A 17,689-nucleotide genomic window follows, 5' to 3' on the forward strand; every position below is an offset into this window, starting at 1 on the left:
CCTTGTCACAGTTCCTAATTTGGAAGGTACTCTCATTTTTGCTTAGTTAGCTTCCTTGGGTTCATGGGCCTTATTTGGATATTACTGCAGCATCTATTTATTTAACAATCACCAGAGCATAACACGGTCTTAATCTCTTTGGGGGTATAGAGAAAATCCTTGTCTTGGAGGAATGTGCTGTTACATGTGGTGAGACAAATGCATGGCTAGTGACAATAAATAATGTGGGTACCTTTTTCTGTAGACTTCTTGGAGTGAGCAGGGAAATGCTCGTGGAGGAGGTAGAAGTTGAACTGGGCTTGGAAGGACAAGTAGGCGTTTCCTAGTCAGAGTCTGAAAGTGGAAAGTACAGCACGGGCCTCCAGAGGTACTAGAGAATACATGGAAATGCATGTGGCATGTTCAGGGACCAGCGTGAGGAAAGTAGACTGAGCAGCCTTTCCATGAGGCTGGTGGTTCTCAACTATGGTGGACACAAAACTTAGCTGGGAAACTTGTGCATCATGCCAAGCCCCAGTTGGTTCCCCACAGGTTCTGAATCTATAGCCCTAACCCCAGAGGTGATTCCACGCATGCGGTTGGAGGACTGCGCTTTGAGAAACATTGCTTTAGGCAGTCACTGCTTGATGTTTTTTGTGGAATGGGGTGAGATGATGAACGTGAGGAAGCAACTAAGGCAGGGACGCACTGGGTAGGAGACCTTTTATTACATTAACCTAAACTGCATGAAATGATCAATTCTCCACTTTTCTGACATACCACATGGTAGGATCAACTTCCCAGTGATCTGTATAAGAGGCCTAGCATAGTAGCTCTGTGAGGATGGAGTCAAGGTTTGGACAGTTGAGGTAGGGCATTCTAAATGGAAAAGATGATGTGAGCTGAGGCCTAGGGAAGGAAAGTGTCAGGGGTGTTTCATAACCACAAGACAGCTACTTGAGCTGTAGCTGAGAGCCCTGCGGGGCAGCAGTGGGATATGGGGCTGGGGAGGCTTATCAGGGCTAGTCTACGGATGATTTTAAAGGTCAGCATGAGGAACTCAGCAGTGGAAACCACTGAAGGTGGTGAGTGAAGCATGGCAGTATTACAGCTGTGATTTGTAAAGATTAATGGATTGAACAGAGAGACCAGGAGGCTGGTAGGTAACTATGGCTTATAGCAGAAGTAAGGAATGTTAAGATGCAGGCAGTAAAAATGGAGACAGGAGTAGGGCTGCCAAATACAATACCACATGCCCAGTTTAATTTGAATTTCACGTAAACAATACATAGTTTCTAGTATAAATTTTACTCAAATGTTTCATGGGATATGCTCATGCGTGAAATTATTCATTTATCTGAAATTCTATTTTAACTGGGTATCTTGTATTTTTATTTGCTAAATCTGCCAACTTGGGAGGGAAAGGTGGATAAAACATCATGAAGCAGAGTCTGTAAGGTTGTAAGCAGGATGTGGGGAGCAAAGAGAGGGAAGCAAGAGAGGCGATTCTGATGAGTGGGGAAATGGAGTCATCAGTGGTAGAAGATCAAGTCAGGAGGAAGTGGTGGTGGGGAAGATAGTGGTGAGCTTCATTTTGACTTGTTACATTGTTGCATTTAATGGCCAGTAGGGTATCCAAGTGGAGAGTCCAGCCAGGACTTGGACCCAGTGGGTCTGGAATCAGGAAAAGAAACCAGGGCTCAAAACAGGAATTTAGGATTTAGAGGAAGATATATGAAATGTATATTTTTAAAAGACACAGATAGAACATAGGAATAGTTTTCTAAATGACCAAGTATTTCAGAGCATTTGAAAAGAACTGGGAAAGCCAGGTGTGGTGGCTTGTGCCCATGGCCCCAGCTACTCAGGAGGCTGAGGCCTCAAAAGGCTGAGGATCACTTGAGCCTAGGACTTTGAGGCTGTGGTGCACCGTGATCACACCTGTGAATGGCTACTGCACTCCAGCATAGGCAAAATAGCAAGACCCTGTCTCTAAAAAAAGAAAGAAAGAAATGGGAGGATAGCCATCCACAATACTCACAACAAATTTTAAAGGATACTAAAAATTCTTATGATAAGCAAAGTAAGTAAAATACAATTTTATAATGCAATATGATCTCAGTTATGTGAGGGAAAAACATTCATTCATAGATAAAAGCCCATAAGTGTTTTCACTAACATGTTATAGTGCATGTCTTGTCTGTGAGGCTTTAGGATATTTTAATTTTTTTAAATATTTGTCTTTCAAGTTGTCTTTAAGAGTATATGCTACTTTCTATATGTGGAAAAAAATGTCGTTTTAATTTTCAAGGGGATATTGAGAAAGTCAACATTATTTCGAATTTCACATTTGTTGGTTATTAGGATATAATTTAGAAGAATGATATTATTTTTCATATAGATGTCTTGACAGCATTATTTTTGTTATTTACCAATTCAATCAGAAAAAAAGTGCCATTTACTTTTGCATCTAGTACCCAACCCCTCCCTCTAAGCGTTCTTGAAAAGGAGGATGGCCAGGCAATGAAGACAGAATGGCTTATCTGACAAAGATCTAAAGCAACAACAAAAACAACAATAACTTTCTATAAACCCTCATTATTTTAGAGGATTGGAGAAGCTAAATCCTTCACAGAGATGCTTCCCAAGATTCTTGTGAGCTGAGTATGGAGAGGAGTGGGTCCCCCACTGCACTGCCATCACTGTGGTGCATTGCTCCACATTGCTCCAGGGACTTGAAGTTGCTAGGTAAATATTGCTGCCACTTGCCATATAATAATGTTGTTTGCTCATGCTTAGCACAGAGGGAGGAGGCTATGTGTAAGTGTCACCCTAAACACTCCAACCAAGCATTAATACTCATACAGCTGTTCCATCATCTGAAGCAATTAAACTAAGTCCACACTTTTAGAAAGAAGCTATAATATGAATAATCTAGAATTTCAGAAATGCAAAACCACTTGTATCAGGTAATGCACACATTACCTGATTGAGAGAGGGTGGAGGTGGAGACCAGTTCTCTTTCCTAATTCTGTGTTTGCTTAAGTAATTTTAAAAATTGGTTTACAGTCCCCGAAGACACTGGCAGCTAGGACAGTTTATTGATCTTTCTAAAGGAAATTTTCATAACTTTATAGTGTCTAGACAGAGGGATTGGTTGAATCCTAAATTATGGTAAATTAAGGCAGTTGTTATGATAATGATATGAAGAAGTTTTACTGGCATGCAAAATGTTTCAAATATAACTTTAAGTGGGATAAAAGCAGAATATATAGCTATATATGGAGTAACCTTAACTAGGTCAAAATGCATATATGAGTAAAAGACAGATGGAAAGTATACCAAAATGTTAACTGAAGTTTTCTGGACAGTAGACTTATTTGTAATTTTTATTGTCTATTTTTCAACATATTCCAGTTATTTTCTATGATGCACATATATTCTTTTATAAATAATCAGAAGGGGAAAAAAAAGTTCTCATCCATAGCAATCTTGGAAAGTTATCACCTGCTTTCAGTGGAAGATTTGTGTTCTGTTTGCTTGGTGGAGAGATTTGGCTAATTTAATTTTATCTAATTGCGGTAATGAAGAACAGAAGGAGAATTGTCATGAAGTTTCCAAACCATTGCTTTAACTTAACCATTTATGGCTGAGTCCCCATTCAGACAGAGATGCCAGCCTTGTTTTTCTCATGATCAGCATAGTCCCCACAAGTAAGGCTGATGACCCATATTTGGGTGAAGTTTTAATACTTTTAGGGACAGATTTATGTCACAGAGTAATTCTAACATGCATTATCTTTAATTCTTTTTAAATTAGTCTGTAAATTTTCAGCTTCTCATTAAACTGAATTATAGTGAATTACAGGAGTGTTTCTGAGCAGGTCAGCAAATTCCTTCCTCTTGAGTGAGGCTGACATTGTAGCTGCCTAAGGATACCCAGGTTCTTGCACTTGGACTGGGGTCCTATCTTCTCCTCAAAGTCATCCAGCCTAAGACATTCTAAGTCTTTCATATCTTGGACTAACTTACATTGTTCTGCTCAAACCCATGCTTTCATTGATGTATTGATTTGTTCATATTATAAACATGCCAGGTACAGTGCTAGAGGTTGGAAATACAACAGTGGGCCAAACAGATACACCTCTCATAAAGCCAACCTTCTCAGCCAGGAAACAGACAAGTAAATATGCATTTTATAACATAGAGCCAAGAGCTGTAATAGGACTAAGAACAGGATGCTGTGGGAGCTTATATGACAGGCATCTAATCCAGCAGCTATGAGAAGTGAAGGATGGCTTCCTGAGAGAGCTGGTGTCTGAGCTGAATTCCACCAGGGACAGCAGTGGCTATGGGTGGTTGCAAAGGGAGATTAGAGAGTGAGTGTTCCAGGAATAGGGAGAAGCATCTGCAAAGGTTTTGGAGACACATCTGGAAAAAAAAAAAAAAAGTAGTTCAAGATACCTGGAGCATAGCATTCTCAAGAGGGTAGAATAGGTGAGCAAGGCCTTGAGACTTGTTAGGGAATTTGGACTGAGGGTAATGGAGAGCCAGTGAGGATTTTAAAGCAGAAGAATGACAGAATCTTGTTTGTGTTTAGAAAAATCATCCTGGCAGCTATGTGGAGAATGGAGTAGAAAAAGCCAAGATAAAAGGCAGGGAGCATGCTGAGAGATGACAGTAGCCTAACCTGACTTAAATGGCTGTGGAAATGAAGAAAAATAGATCCAAGAGGTATTTTATGTATGAAATTATCAGAGCTTGGCCATCTATTTTGGATATGAAGATGAGCAAGAGAAAAAAAGCCTGGAATGACTTGGATGACTTCACTGGGATGGGCAACACTGGAGGATGGGCAGGTTTCCCAGGAAGGAGGACCAGTTCCATTTTTAGATCTGTGGGTTTGAGCTGAGTGAAAGTAGCCAGTGGGAGATTCTGGACTCAGTAGAAAGATCAAGGCTTGAGGTGAAAATCTAGGGAACATCATGGTCTAGGTGGCAATTGAAGCCAGGGGAGAAGCTGAGAACACCCAGGGAGACAAGGGAGAGAAAGAAGCAACAAAGTCTAGAGCACAGCCCCAAGGAATACCAATTTGTAGGAGCCTGAGATGGATTTACAGAAAAGGAGGAGAGACCAGGAGAGAGGGATATAACAGAAGTCAAGGTGTGTGGTGGGGTAGGGTTCGTGGGGGAGTGTGACAAATGGTCATTTTCAACTGTTACAGAACTATAGTTCACAAAATAGACAATGTCATGGATTGTAAGACACACTAATATTTTATGGTCCATTAAGAATCAGTGCTGCCAGGTAAACTGGCACATTCCGATTTCAGAGATAAAAATGCTAAACACTGTAAGTGTATGCTAGAATCAAAGAGGTATGATTCATTGAGAACTACAAAGTGTCTTTTAGATTTATCAGCAAAGGAGTTGTTGACTATGGTGAGAGTAGCATTAGTGGAGTATGGGGGTGAAGAGCAAAATTAAAGTAGCCTGAGAAATGAAGAGGGATGGGTATTGGGTTCAGGGGTGTTTAATAAATTACATAGATTCCCCCAAGAGCTCTGAACCAAGAGAGACAATAAGTATGACGCGTACAGGTCAAGGCATCACCTTTTATTTTCCAGATAAACCTAATATTAGAGAATGTGCTTTATATTTGCATCCAAGAAGGCTTCCTAATATTGAGACCCAGAATTAGACCCACCTCGTGATGATGACCAGCACAACCCTCTTCCTATGTGGGTCTGCTCCATAAATCTTATGGCAGAGGAGGACAGAGAGAACATCCTTCCTACAGGCAGTTCATTCCTGAGGAGAGAGCAAAGGGCTGGTCTACACATGAGTTTGTTCTCCCTGCAAACCTATCAGTCAGGTGAAGGTTCAGAACATGATGCAGCTGGAACTACCTTACCATGGAAAGACATATCAGGAATGAGGACAAAGTAGTTCTCCTTAAGAGTAGGAATGCAAGCTGAGGCGGGCAGATCACAAGATCAGGAGTTTGAGACCAGCCTGGTCAACACAGTGAAACACCCCGTCTCTACTAAATATACAAAAATTACCCGGGTGTGGTGGCAGGTGCCTGTAATCCCAGCTACTAGGCAGGAGAACCGCTTGAACCCAGGAGGCGGAGGTTGTGGTGAGCCAAGATTGCACCACTGCACTCCAGCCTGGGCAACAGCACTAGACTCCATCTCAAAAAAAAAAAAAAAGCGTAAGAGAGCAGAGATAATGTAAACAAGACTACCAAAAAGTTTAGTTGATAAAGGAAAGTGAACCCAGCTCAACCAGGTGTCTGCCTTCCTAACCATCCAACTTTTTTTCCTGCTTTTTGGAAAAATTGTCTATTTATTTCATGTATATCTTAATTATCTCACCTCACCATATAAAGGCCAGCTGCATTCTCATCTTCTCTATGAAATCTCAACAGTCCTGCCTAACCTTGCCTCTTCCATATCTTGGTATTACACTTTGTTACTGTTGTTTTATACTTCACTGTTACACACATATGTAAGTTTTGTCTCCTTATATTATAAGCATCATCTCTGTATTATCTCTTTGAAGATAGAGATGATCTCATAGCCTTCTGTTTTATCCCCCTGAATCACTGGAATTCTGCCTGATGCATAATAGGTAAGGCCAGGTTGTTGAACTGGGCTGAATTGTGTGGAGAGAGATGATAAGACATAACCCCACCTTTGGAAACTTTCAGTCTACTCACTGCTTGGGAGAGAAAGTCAAGCGCACTTCCCATGGAACCTGGCATATAATCTCACAGGTTCTTGGGTGTGTTTCATTGACCAGATTTGTGGCTGACATACTCCAGTGTCCCGTCTCTAATATAGAGATGGTTTGCAGAAGAGCATAACCATTGCACTCCTTTGTACCAACATCAAAAAACAAAAACAGAAACAAATGTTTCTTGAATATCTCTGAGATCTCCCATAAAACCTAGAATGAGATAAAACTTTTCTAGGCATAGATACCCTTTAGAGAAGTAGAGTGAAATACAGGCCTGTCCCTGCAGCCAAGGCCCCCTCAGCAACTCCATTGCTTCCTTTCTTTGTTGGTGTAAGAAATCCAAAAAAACATGTCGGTTAAGCACTTGACACCCCAACACAATCAGATAAGACCTTAGAGCTAAGGCTTTATTCCTGCTAGTGTATTTTCACTACTCACATGCGAAAACAAGTTGATGAGATTTCCACTGTGTCTGCCTGTCTTTGATGTATGTTCTAACATCTGTAAAATGTAGCAGATAAAACAAGGTCACATACTGCCAGCAGCATTTATTTTTTGCAGTAAGAATAAAAAGCAGAGCTTTGTACCTTTACTACAGATAAGAGATGGCAACATTTATAAGATGTCAAAACTTTGTTTACCTACTCTTCTCCCATGTGGGAGAGTTATTAAGTGTTCAAAATCAACTTGAAAGGCTGGACTTCAGCACCATTGGGGTAAGGCACAGAATGGGTGCTGGGTGCCTGAACCTGGCACACTGTGAGTCCTCACTAATCCTTGCTTTCTGGCCCACAGTCAGGGCTGGGCTGGAAAGTGAGTGGTATTACAAAGGTTTCGGTTCAAGTTGCTGGAGCTTTTGCTCTGAATGTGCTGCCAGAGTCTTCATCATCATTTTACTCTTCAGTCCATTAGACACACGGAAGCTCATGCTTTTTCTTAGAGCAGGTGAAAAAAGCACCTTTGTACATACCTCTATCACAGAGGTCAACATATTGTACTGACCCACTGGACCATGGACTCCTGAATTGGCTAGGTTGCAGGTTCAGCTGCTCCAACAAAAACCCAAAAGAAAGGAAGCTTAGATAAGATGGAAGCTTATTCTCCTCTTACATAGCAGTCCAGGTGTAAGAGGGCTGGTGTGGCAACCTCATGGTATTAGGCACCCATCCTCCTCCTAGTGTGATAACTCACCCTAAATAGGTTGTTGCCCTTGGCCTCCTGGTCCAAGTTAGCTTACATCCTTATTCCTGCCAGGAAGAAGGGGAGAAGGTATAGGGAAAGGCAAACATGGTCTTTCTGTTTAAGGAAATGATCTGAAATTGCACATATCCTTTCTACACACCTCCCCTTAGTCAGAACTTGAACAGATGGCCACACTTACCTGCAATTTAGTCTTTATTCTGGTTGTCATTATGCCTAGCTAAAAGTCGTGAGTTCATTACCATAAGAGGAGAGAATTGATTTGGGGGAAACAGCTGGAAACCTACCTAGGCCATCACTCGGTAAGGTCAAAATTTTGTCTCCAGTTTATCTTTCTTTCCATCACCTAGCATCATGCCCACCCAAGGCAGGTATCATTGAATGTTGATTGAAGAGGAGGGCTGCTTGAGGGAGGGAATGCAGAGGATGACACCCTGGGAAACTTGCGTTTCCTTTGCCAGCATGGAGACCACGAGGCAGTCACAGGCAATCATTTAACCTCTTCAGAACTCACTTTTCTCTCTTTAAAATGAGGCTGATAATCCCTGTGGAATTTGCTTCACAGTGCTGTTGGGAAGATTCTTCTTTTATGGTGGCTACTACTTATTGAACCCCTACTATGTTCTAAGCATGGTGCTAAGTTATCTGTTGACATTCATTCACATAAACTTCACAACAGCCCAATGAGATGGTGTCTTAGTCTATTCCAGCTGCCATCACAAAATACCATAGACTGCATAGCTTATAAACAACAGAAATTTATTCCTCACAGTTCTGGATGCTGGGAAGTCCAAGATCAAGGTGCCAGCAGATTTGGTGTCCTGTGAGGGTTCACTTTCTGATTCAAAGATGGTGCCTTCTTACTGTGTCCTCACATGGGGAGGGAATTCTCTCAGCTTTCTTTTATAAGGGCACTAATCCTTTTTTCTTTTTTTCTTTTTTTTTTTTGAGACGGAGTTTCACTGTTGTTGCTCAGGCTAGAATGCAATGGCACAATCTCGGCTTACTGCAACCTCCGCCTCCTGGGTCCAAGCAATTCTCCTGCCTCAGCCTCCTGAGTAGCTGCGATTACAAGTGCTCACTGCCACACCTGGCTAATTTTTGCATTTTTAGTAGAGACGGGGTTTCACCACATTGGCCAGGCTGGTCTCAAACTCCTGACCTCAAGTGATCTGCCCACCTCGGCCTCCCAAAATGCTGGGATTACAGGGGTGAGCCACACTGTGCCTGGCCAGGGCACTAATCTTAATCATAAAGTTTCCATCTTCATGACCCAGTTACCATCTAGAGATCTCACCTCCAAATACCACTGTATTGGGAGTTAGGGTTTTAGCATATAAATTTGAGGGGGTGGGGACACAAATATTCAGACCATAGCAGGTTGGTATGATTAGCCACATTTTATAGTTAAGTAAGCTGAGGCTGGGAGAGATTTAGTAAGATGCCCAGTGCTGTTCATTTATGTATACATTCAACAGCCATTGAGTGCCTGCCATGTACTGGAGACAGTGCTGGGTATGCAGCAGTTCCAAGTACGATGGGCGTTTCCAGAGGGAAACAAGAGTGAAGAGGACATAAATAATAGAGAGCTGCTCTGCTCAAGGGATCAGAGAGGAGGTTTGGTCATATTTTGAAGGATAAACAGGAGTCATCCCGGCCAAGGAGTAGGGTGAAGTGTCTGGGGCAGTGCTGGGAAAGCCCTGATGTGAGACAGGAGCCAAACTTAGAGGGACTCCAAGTCTCCCAGTGTGACTGGAGGGCAGGGAGTAGGAGGAGAAGTCCAGCAGGAGCCACCACAAGCCCTCGATGGGTTGAACCTGGGCTTGCAGCCAGCTTGTCTGGCCCCAAAACTCATATTGAAAGAATAGATGATCAAGTTCTTGGAAAACGTGTTGAGGGCAGTACTGGGGAGGAGGAGATTTGGACATATTCTCTTTTTGTCTTAGTCATGGCTTTACGAACTGAAGAGAGGGCCTGGATTTCACATAGGTGGTATAATCCAGGTGGTCTGAGAACTGAGCCCTTGTCATTGTCCCCCTGAGCGATCTAGTTCAGTGAGTATACACACATTCTGCTTAGGGCTTGCTTGGAAAGATTAATCCAGCTCCCTTTATCTGTCTTATAAGGAGTTTTTTTCTAGGGCCAGGAGAGAGGATGCCCCTTCCTTGGAGCTTCCCTCAGCTATGGCAGGACTCTGCAGCTGCATTTCATCATCTTGATGAAGTGAGTGACGAAACCCCTCTTGTCCTGAAATGGCATGAGGACAAAGGACTTCCTGATACCCTAGGGAAGAGGAATAAAGGCAGTGGGGTAGGGGGAGGAGGGCAACCCTTACTGTACTCGGTGTTTCTGGCACCTCTCTCAGCCTCCCAGAGAAGCCGCCAACAGAGTAGTGGATCTAAACCTTTAAACAGCTACTCACTCAACAAGCTGGTGTTTCTCACTCTCAGCGTACAGAGTGTGGAAGGTGCTGAGGTGAGTTTGCTGCCAAATGCGGAAACCAGGCACTTTCCTCCAAGGATTACAAAATATAACTCTCATTTCTACAGGTGAATGAAGGAACAGATAATTCAAAATATGGGGTGGTTCAGAGGCTTATATGGCTTTTCAGTTTTTTTTGTTTGTTTGTTTGAAACAGAGTCTCGCTCTGTCATCCAGGCTGGAGTGCAGTGGCGCGATCTCGGCTCACTGCAAGATCCGCCTCCCAGGTTCGCACCATTCTCCTGCCTCAGCCTCCCGAGTAGCAGGGACCACAGGCACCCGCCACCACGCCTGGCTAATTTTTTGTATTTTTAGTAGAGATGGGGCTTCACCATGTTAACCAGGATGGTCTCGATCTCCTGACCTCGTGATCCGCCTGCCTCAGCCTCCCAAAGTGCTGGGATTACAGGCGTGAGCCGCCGCGCCCAGCCATGGCTTTTCAGTTTTGCTAAAGAGGCAGATCTTTGTGCCTCGAGGCCTTTGCTCATGCTGATCCCTCTGCCTGGAATCATCTCCATGCTTCAGCTTTATGCTGCTTAACTTGAACTCATCCTTCAGGTTGCAGCTCAGACATTAATCTTGGAAGACTTCCCTTATCCCTTGAGCTTGAGCTGGATACCCCTCCTGGACTCTCCCTTTTTATAGCCCCTAACACATTATAGTCACCTACATCTCCTTCCCTCACTGCGTCTGCTGTTCCACTGTTACACCTCAGCCTCTAGAACAGTGCCTGGCAAAAGTTGCATGAATGAATTTTTTTTTAATTGGTTTGGGTCTAGAAATAATGATCTCAACAGCAGGTAGTAAGTTTAACATTAGAATTATATTTTGTGGAGTACATTATAACACTGTGAGATAGTCCTTAACAGAGCATATAATAGGAAATAGTGAAGAGAAGCAGCCAGAAATTTCATTTTTTTCTGATCTCCCAGATCTGCCAAGCTCACTCAGAGCCTGTCTTTGAATAAACAGCACCTTCTCTAGAGGGTTCCAGACTTAGTTGTAGGGTTCAGATCAGAATTGCTTCCCTGCCACTCTTTAACCTCAGGAAGCCTATTGATCCTTCCAGGGTCCCAGAGTTCCAGCATCTCTTGAATTCATCCTGGTAATCCCATTTCACCCCTTCAGCTTCCTCAAGTGGCTGGCTGTTCTAGCCTTTGCCCTTCATTAAACCAAATTGCCTGCAGCGGCTTGGTTTTCTTCTGTGCTGTGCCCCTCCCTGGCCCTGTGCCACCTCAGCCCTGTGTCCCACTTCCTACCTATGTTTTGTGGATGTTCTTCAGTCCTACATTGGTACCCCATAGGGATGTTTATGTCCACTGCAGAAGTGGAGGTTCAGTAAAGACAGCTGCGTATAATCGGGGGGAAGAGGAGGAAGATTAATTATTACTGAGATGTTTACCTGGAGTTTTAATTAGGCTGCCTTTCCTTACTTCCCTCTTTTTTTTTTTCTTTCCCAGCTCAGAATGTCCTCTTAGAATGTTAGTATTTTAGAGATTTGGAACATTAGGTTTTAACATTCTGCACCCAGAGCCTCAGTGTAATAAATAAATCAATAGGCTGATTGCCTCCGGTAGTTTGATTGCTGAGTGCATTGGGGTACCTTTTGTTCTTGAGTGAACGGTCATTTTACACACTGGCAAACAAGAAACAAATGTGGGTGTAGTGCTTGTCCGGGCTTCTGATTTGCATCCCTGACCTGGGAAGTCATTATTTCCAGCGTCGTGTGTAACTTACGACCAGCTTGCCAAATATTCTGTCTCCTTCCCCTTGACAGTTCTCCCAAGTTATGTGTGTCATAAAAACATTTCGCATTTGCCAGAATAGTCCTGAGTTTGTTTTGGATCTGACAGGTCCTCTGATACTACATTCTTAAATCTCACTAACAGATAATTTATACCAAAACTACTGCCTTGACAGGAAGTAAAGTTATATAATTTTCAATTTGGGTTGAAAATCAACTCAAGTTATGACAGTACTAAGACTCTTAGACCGTACAGATTAATCATGATTATCTTACTGTGAAATACTCTTTGTAGTAGGAACTACCCTTCATTTATTTTTTCGGTCAAAACCTGAGATTGGAAAACCTTTCATAATGGTAATGTTGTCATTTCTACAGATGCACTTATTTATTTCATGGTGTATTCCAACCACAATATGGTTGCCCCTTGTTTTATGCAATAGGTATGCCCCTGAAGAGTAGCTTATAAACTGAATTTTTATAGATATATTTATAATTACATGCACATGCAGTACTACTATTTTACCTAATAGTTTCTTTTATAATTAGAAAAACGACTCCCAAATTCATTTGAAAAGTGTAACACCATATATTGGGTCTTGTTTAGATGAAGTAATCTTAATTCGAATCAGGCAAGATTATCAACTAACTTCTACTCTCAATAGTTCTGGCTTACACCACATTTCATCCCAATAGGAGACTGCAGGTTTTATACTCTCTACATTTTCTCACAGATATTCAAGACACTTCCAGAGGAAAATCTGCCCCTCGTAGAGCCACCCCTTGCTCTCTCGTATCATTCTTTCAGGGAAGGAAGTGGAGGATGCCAGCTCAGAGTTGGATGATTTGTGATGTTCTGCTGGAACATTACATAACCTAGCAAGTAATTTTTTTTTTTTTGAGACAGGGTCTTGCTCTGTAGCCCAGGCTGGAGTGTGGTGGCCCGATTATAGCTCACTGCAGTCTCAAACTCCTGGACTCCTGGGTTCAAGCAATCCTCCCATCTCAGCCTCCTGAGTAGTTGGAAGTACAGGTGCATGCCACCATGCCCAGCTATTTTTTATTTTTTGCAGAGGCAAGGTCTCGCTTTGTTGTCCAGGCTGGTCTCAAGCTCCATGATTCTGTGTATTCTGGCTATCTATTGCTGTGTAGCAAACCGCCCCTAAATTTAGTGGCTTAAGAAACTTATTATTGTTTCTTCCATTCTGTGGGCTGTTTAGCTCAGCTGGTTGGTTCTCACTTGCACTTCCCACATGTGGTTGCAGTCAGGCATTGACTGGGGCTGTAGTCATCTGAAGGCTGGACTGAGCAGGACAACTAAGATGGCTTCTTGACATGACTGGCAGTCGAGACTGTCAGCTGAGAGCTCAGCTGGGCTGTGGGCCACATGACATACATGTGACCCCTTGTGTGGCTTGTGCTTCTCACTTGTTGATTGGGTTCCAAGAGGGAGAGTCCCAAGAATGAGTGTTCTAAGAGATCCAGGTAGAGCCTGCAAGGCTTCTTATGACCTTGACTCAAAATCCCAGAACATCGCTTCTTCCACATTCTATTGGTTGAGGCCAGTCAGTGACTAAGGCCAGCCCAGATTCAAGGGGAGGGGATTAGACTTCACTTCTTGATGTGAGTTGCAGCATGTGTGTAATGTATGGAAAAGAATGGGTGGGGCCTATTTTTTAACTACCTACCATAATGTTCCGGAGGAAGGACATTCTCTAGAGGAACAAGATGACACAAATATGAAGGGTGCATGAGCCATTGTGGGCAGTGTACAGAGGTTATAGAATGCTTAATACATATAATATTTACAAATGAATTGGCCAGCCTTGTTGGTTAGAACTGAGTACTAGGGAGTACACAATAAATGAGCCTATTTCCATGGAAGCCAGTTAGCATCCTACAGAGAGAAACATTCCCCTCTACTGACCCCAGCCCTAAATTTGCCACCCATGTTACAGATGACTGAAAAAAGAACTTGGTAAGGGAATCTAAGTAGCACAGTTTTAAAGACATATTTGCCTGGAAGCTACCCCAAGCATGTTACCTATTCACATTGACTCAGTAAAACCATCTTCGTAAATTAGAACCACAAACACATAGAGAATTGTGAAGTAATGTGTCTAGTATAAATGTTTTTCAGCTCACAGTTTGGAGATGCTTAGGGAAGGCTGTGCCCGCAGATATCTTACATGCTTAGAATGGATACTTTTTGATGTTTGAGGTAAAGTCAAGTTCTATCAATGTACTTGGAAGTATAATTACCTCCTTAGCTTTAATCAGGGAAACAGCTGGCCTATTAAACACACTGAGCTACAGGTCCTTTGATTTCAGCTGTGGAGCTTGGCCTATCTGGATGTACAGGCTGACAACTCCCTTGAATACATTACTTTTCACCTTTTGTAGCATTTTTTCCTTCCTCCTGCGTACTCCTCGTTGGCTCCCTGGGGATTCAAATTTGTGTTTATCGTGCTGAAAATTTAGAGGCAAGATAAACAACATTTTACGCTATTTATAACCAGAGGCCATGCCAGAAATTAAGTAGGCTTTGCATTTGACATGTGTTAAAATGTTGCTTGCTGGCAAAGGTAGGAAGAATATCCCTAGGTGTGAAAAGCAGATGGTTAGAGACAATTTGGTAAAGGTTTGACCCAGAATATGGCTATATGGGATTAGTACTTGTCTTAATTTGGGCTTCTATAACAAAATAGCATAGTCTGGGTAATTTATAAACAACAGAAATTTATTTCTCTCAGTTCTGGAAGCTGGAAGTCTGAGACCAGGAGCCAGCATTGTCAGGTTCTGGTGAGGGCCCCCCTTCTGGTTTGCAGACTGCCTGCTTCTCATTGTATCCTCACATGATAGAAAGAGCACAGGAGAGCTCTTAGGAGTCCCTTTTATAAAGACATGAATCCCATTTATGAAAGGCTCCACCTCCATGACTTAATTACCTCCCAAAGGCTTCACTTCCTGATATCATTGCACTGAGGGTTAGGATTTTAATATATGAATTAAGGGGGAGGGGCACAAACATTGAGTCCATAGCATTATTCTATTAACTTATTAAATGTATTCTTGTGGAATGCTAGGGATAGAGAGGATCCCAGAGATGCCATTTATATAGGGCCTATATTTTTATACCACCAGGAGGACATTTAGCAAGGGTAAGGAACATACTCTGGAAGGAGGTATGGGAGAGAGGATGAGAAAGAGGCACCATACAAACATAAACCTTAGGGTGGTGGACATACTGTGGTAAGGAAAGAACTCTACACTTGTCTGACTTCTTCCATGTGGATCATCCCAGAGAGAGGAAACCTCTTTTGCTCATTAGATTTCTGATGAAGAGTCCACATGCTCCCTTAAATATTCACCTCTCAGTCACACTAATATAGACCCACCACAGTCTACCTCCATTCTTTCCTTCTGCCTATAAATATTGGTTGAGCTCCTACCATGTGCAGGCACTGTGTTATGTGGATGAATAAGACACATGAGCTATCAAGTTGAGATACATGCAATAAACCAGTAAATAAGTAATATAATGAAAGATTATGATTAGTGTTATAGGGGAAAAAGGGGGTGTGATAAAGAATAATGGGTGTCTGTGTCCTATTTTGGATAGGATGATCAAGATAACCCTTTGAGGAGGTGATATAAATGATCTCAAAGTGATTAAACTTTGGCATGTGTTAACTGTTACTTTAACATTTCTTAAACTGCATGTTGTTAAGGATGTTGTTAAGGTTCACGTTAAAAGTATTTGCCTTCTCTGAGCCCAATCTGCAGAATGCTGAATGGACAGCAATTCTGGGGAATAGAGGGAAGTCAGCTGGATGGGCAGACCTCTCCTGGCCAACACTTTCCTCATGACAACCTTCTCTCCTTAGGAAAAGGAGACGTGTTTGGAGATGTGTTCTGGAAGGAAGCCACCCTTGCCCAGTCCTGTGCCAATGTTAGGGCCTTGACCTACTGTGATCTGCATGTGATCAAGCGGGATGCCCTGCAGAAAGTGCTGGAATTCTACACGGCCTTCTCCCATTCCTTCTCCCGGAACCTGATTCTGACGTACAACTTGAGGAAGAGGGTGAGCTAAAAGTTTCAGTTATTTTCTACAAAGAACAGTCTCTGTGCACTTTGGATAATCACTGTGACCAGAAAAGTCCCTTTGCTGTTTATTTAAGTAGAGTAATTGGTTCTAAAGAGGATCTGTTTGTTGTTTGCTCTGCAGGGCTTTTGCTATAAAATGGAGGAGAGAGGGGATGTTGCTAGATTAGAAGATGGATCTGTTTTGGTGCAGAAGGGATTTATTCATGTGTGTGGAGGGGGCAGGGAGGTGGCTTTTTTTCCCCCCATCAATATCTCGACCTGCTAGCATTTTGAAAAGATGAGTAAAACGTGAGGTTGCTAGTCAGCAAAATGGCTCTGTGGGGCCACTTAATTAATGTAAACTGAATTCTCTGTGGTGACTGGGATTTGCTGAGTAGTATAAAGCCATTAGCCTGCCAGCTAGTAATGATAATTTTTTAACAGATATGAAAATGATTTAGTTGGGTCCAGAGAATAAGAGAGACATGGAATTTGTTTGTCTAGAGAATATTTTGCATTCAACTGCCAACTAAACTGGTTGAGAAATGATTGGTGGTTTAAGAACCAGAAGATCTTTCACCTGAAGTTGTTTCCTTCCCTCTCAAATCATCAGAACTCCTCCATCTGTCTCTGTGAGGATTAAAGTATTGGTCTTGGTACCCAGTACTCTTGGGGTTTTCATGACAAATTTTCTTGCACTTCATCTCTCTAACTCTTTTGGTTAAAACAATAACAAGATAGCTCTGCACCTGGAAAAATCATATGGAAAGGTTGTCATAGGAATCTTTCCTAAAATGACCTCATAATCTTTCCCCCAACCTGCTCGTTGTCTCATGGTTCCTATTTACATTGTCTGATTTGTCCTGGGGTTCCAAGTTAGAAACCCTGGCATCAACGTTGATGCTGCTTCTCCCTCTCTGAGGCCTTGTGTTACCCATCAGATCCTGTTGGTTCTGCCTAAGCTCTCAACTCTAAGTCAGTACTTTGCCTTCATCCTCAAGGTCCCCACAGAATTCTCAGGACACAAAGCTCTTCATTAAAAACCTTCCTCGTGCCCTAGCTGGATCATGCAATGGGCTCCAAACTCACCTTCCTGCCTCATGTCTGCCCTCGATGGAGTGCCTTCTTCTTATGGCTGCTTGACTAACCTTAAAAATCTGATCTGTCACTCTCCCACCTGACTAAAGGATAGTATCTGTACATTTCAGCATGGTGTATGTGATTGTCCACATCTGGCCCAAACTTAACCCCTGAGCCCTGACCTCATCCACTTCTCCCCATGCCCACCTTTCCCATCCTGAACTGCCACCATGAGAATTCCGCACAGTACTCCAAGCACACCACACCCATTCAGAGTGCTGTATCTCTGCCTGCTGCTTTCTCAACCTGGAATTCTTTTCTGTGTGTGACGAACCCCTGTTAGCCCTAAAAGCTGCTGAAATGTTTACTTTTTCATT

The 17,689-nt window shown here is 42.6% G+C and overlaps 1 protein-coding gene across 2 annotated transcripts in view; it reads left to right on the plus strand.

Annotated features, from left to right (window-relative positions):
- Nucleotides 1–17,689, plus strand: part of KCNH1 (potassium voltage-gated channel subfamily H member 1) — a 465,858-nt gene that overhangs the window by 352,838 nt on the left and 95,331 nt on the right. For both annotated transcript variants that reach the window (XM_003273031.4, XM_003273030.4), the window contains exon 10: nucleotides 16,034–16,230. In XM_003273031.4, coding sequence (XP_003273079.1) covers nucleotides 16,034–16,230 — 197 coding nt within the window. The remainder of the gene's footprint in view (nucleotides 1–16,033; nucleotides 16,231–17,689) is intronic.

The sequence above is a fragment of the Nomascus leucogenys genome, chromosome 5, assembly GCF_006542625.1.
Source record: "Nomascus leucogenys isolate Asia chromosome 5, Asia_NLE_v1, whole genome shotgun sequence".
In the NCBI taxonomy this organism is placed as follows: Eukaryota; Metazoa; Chordata; class Mammalia; order Primates; family Hylobatidae; genus Nomascus; species Nomascus leucogenys.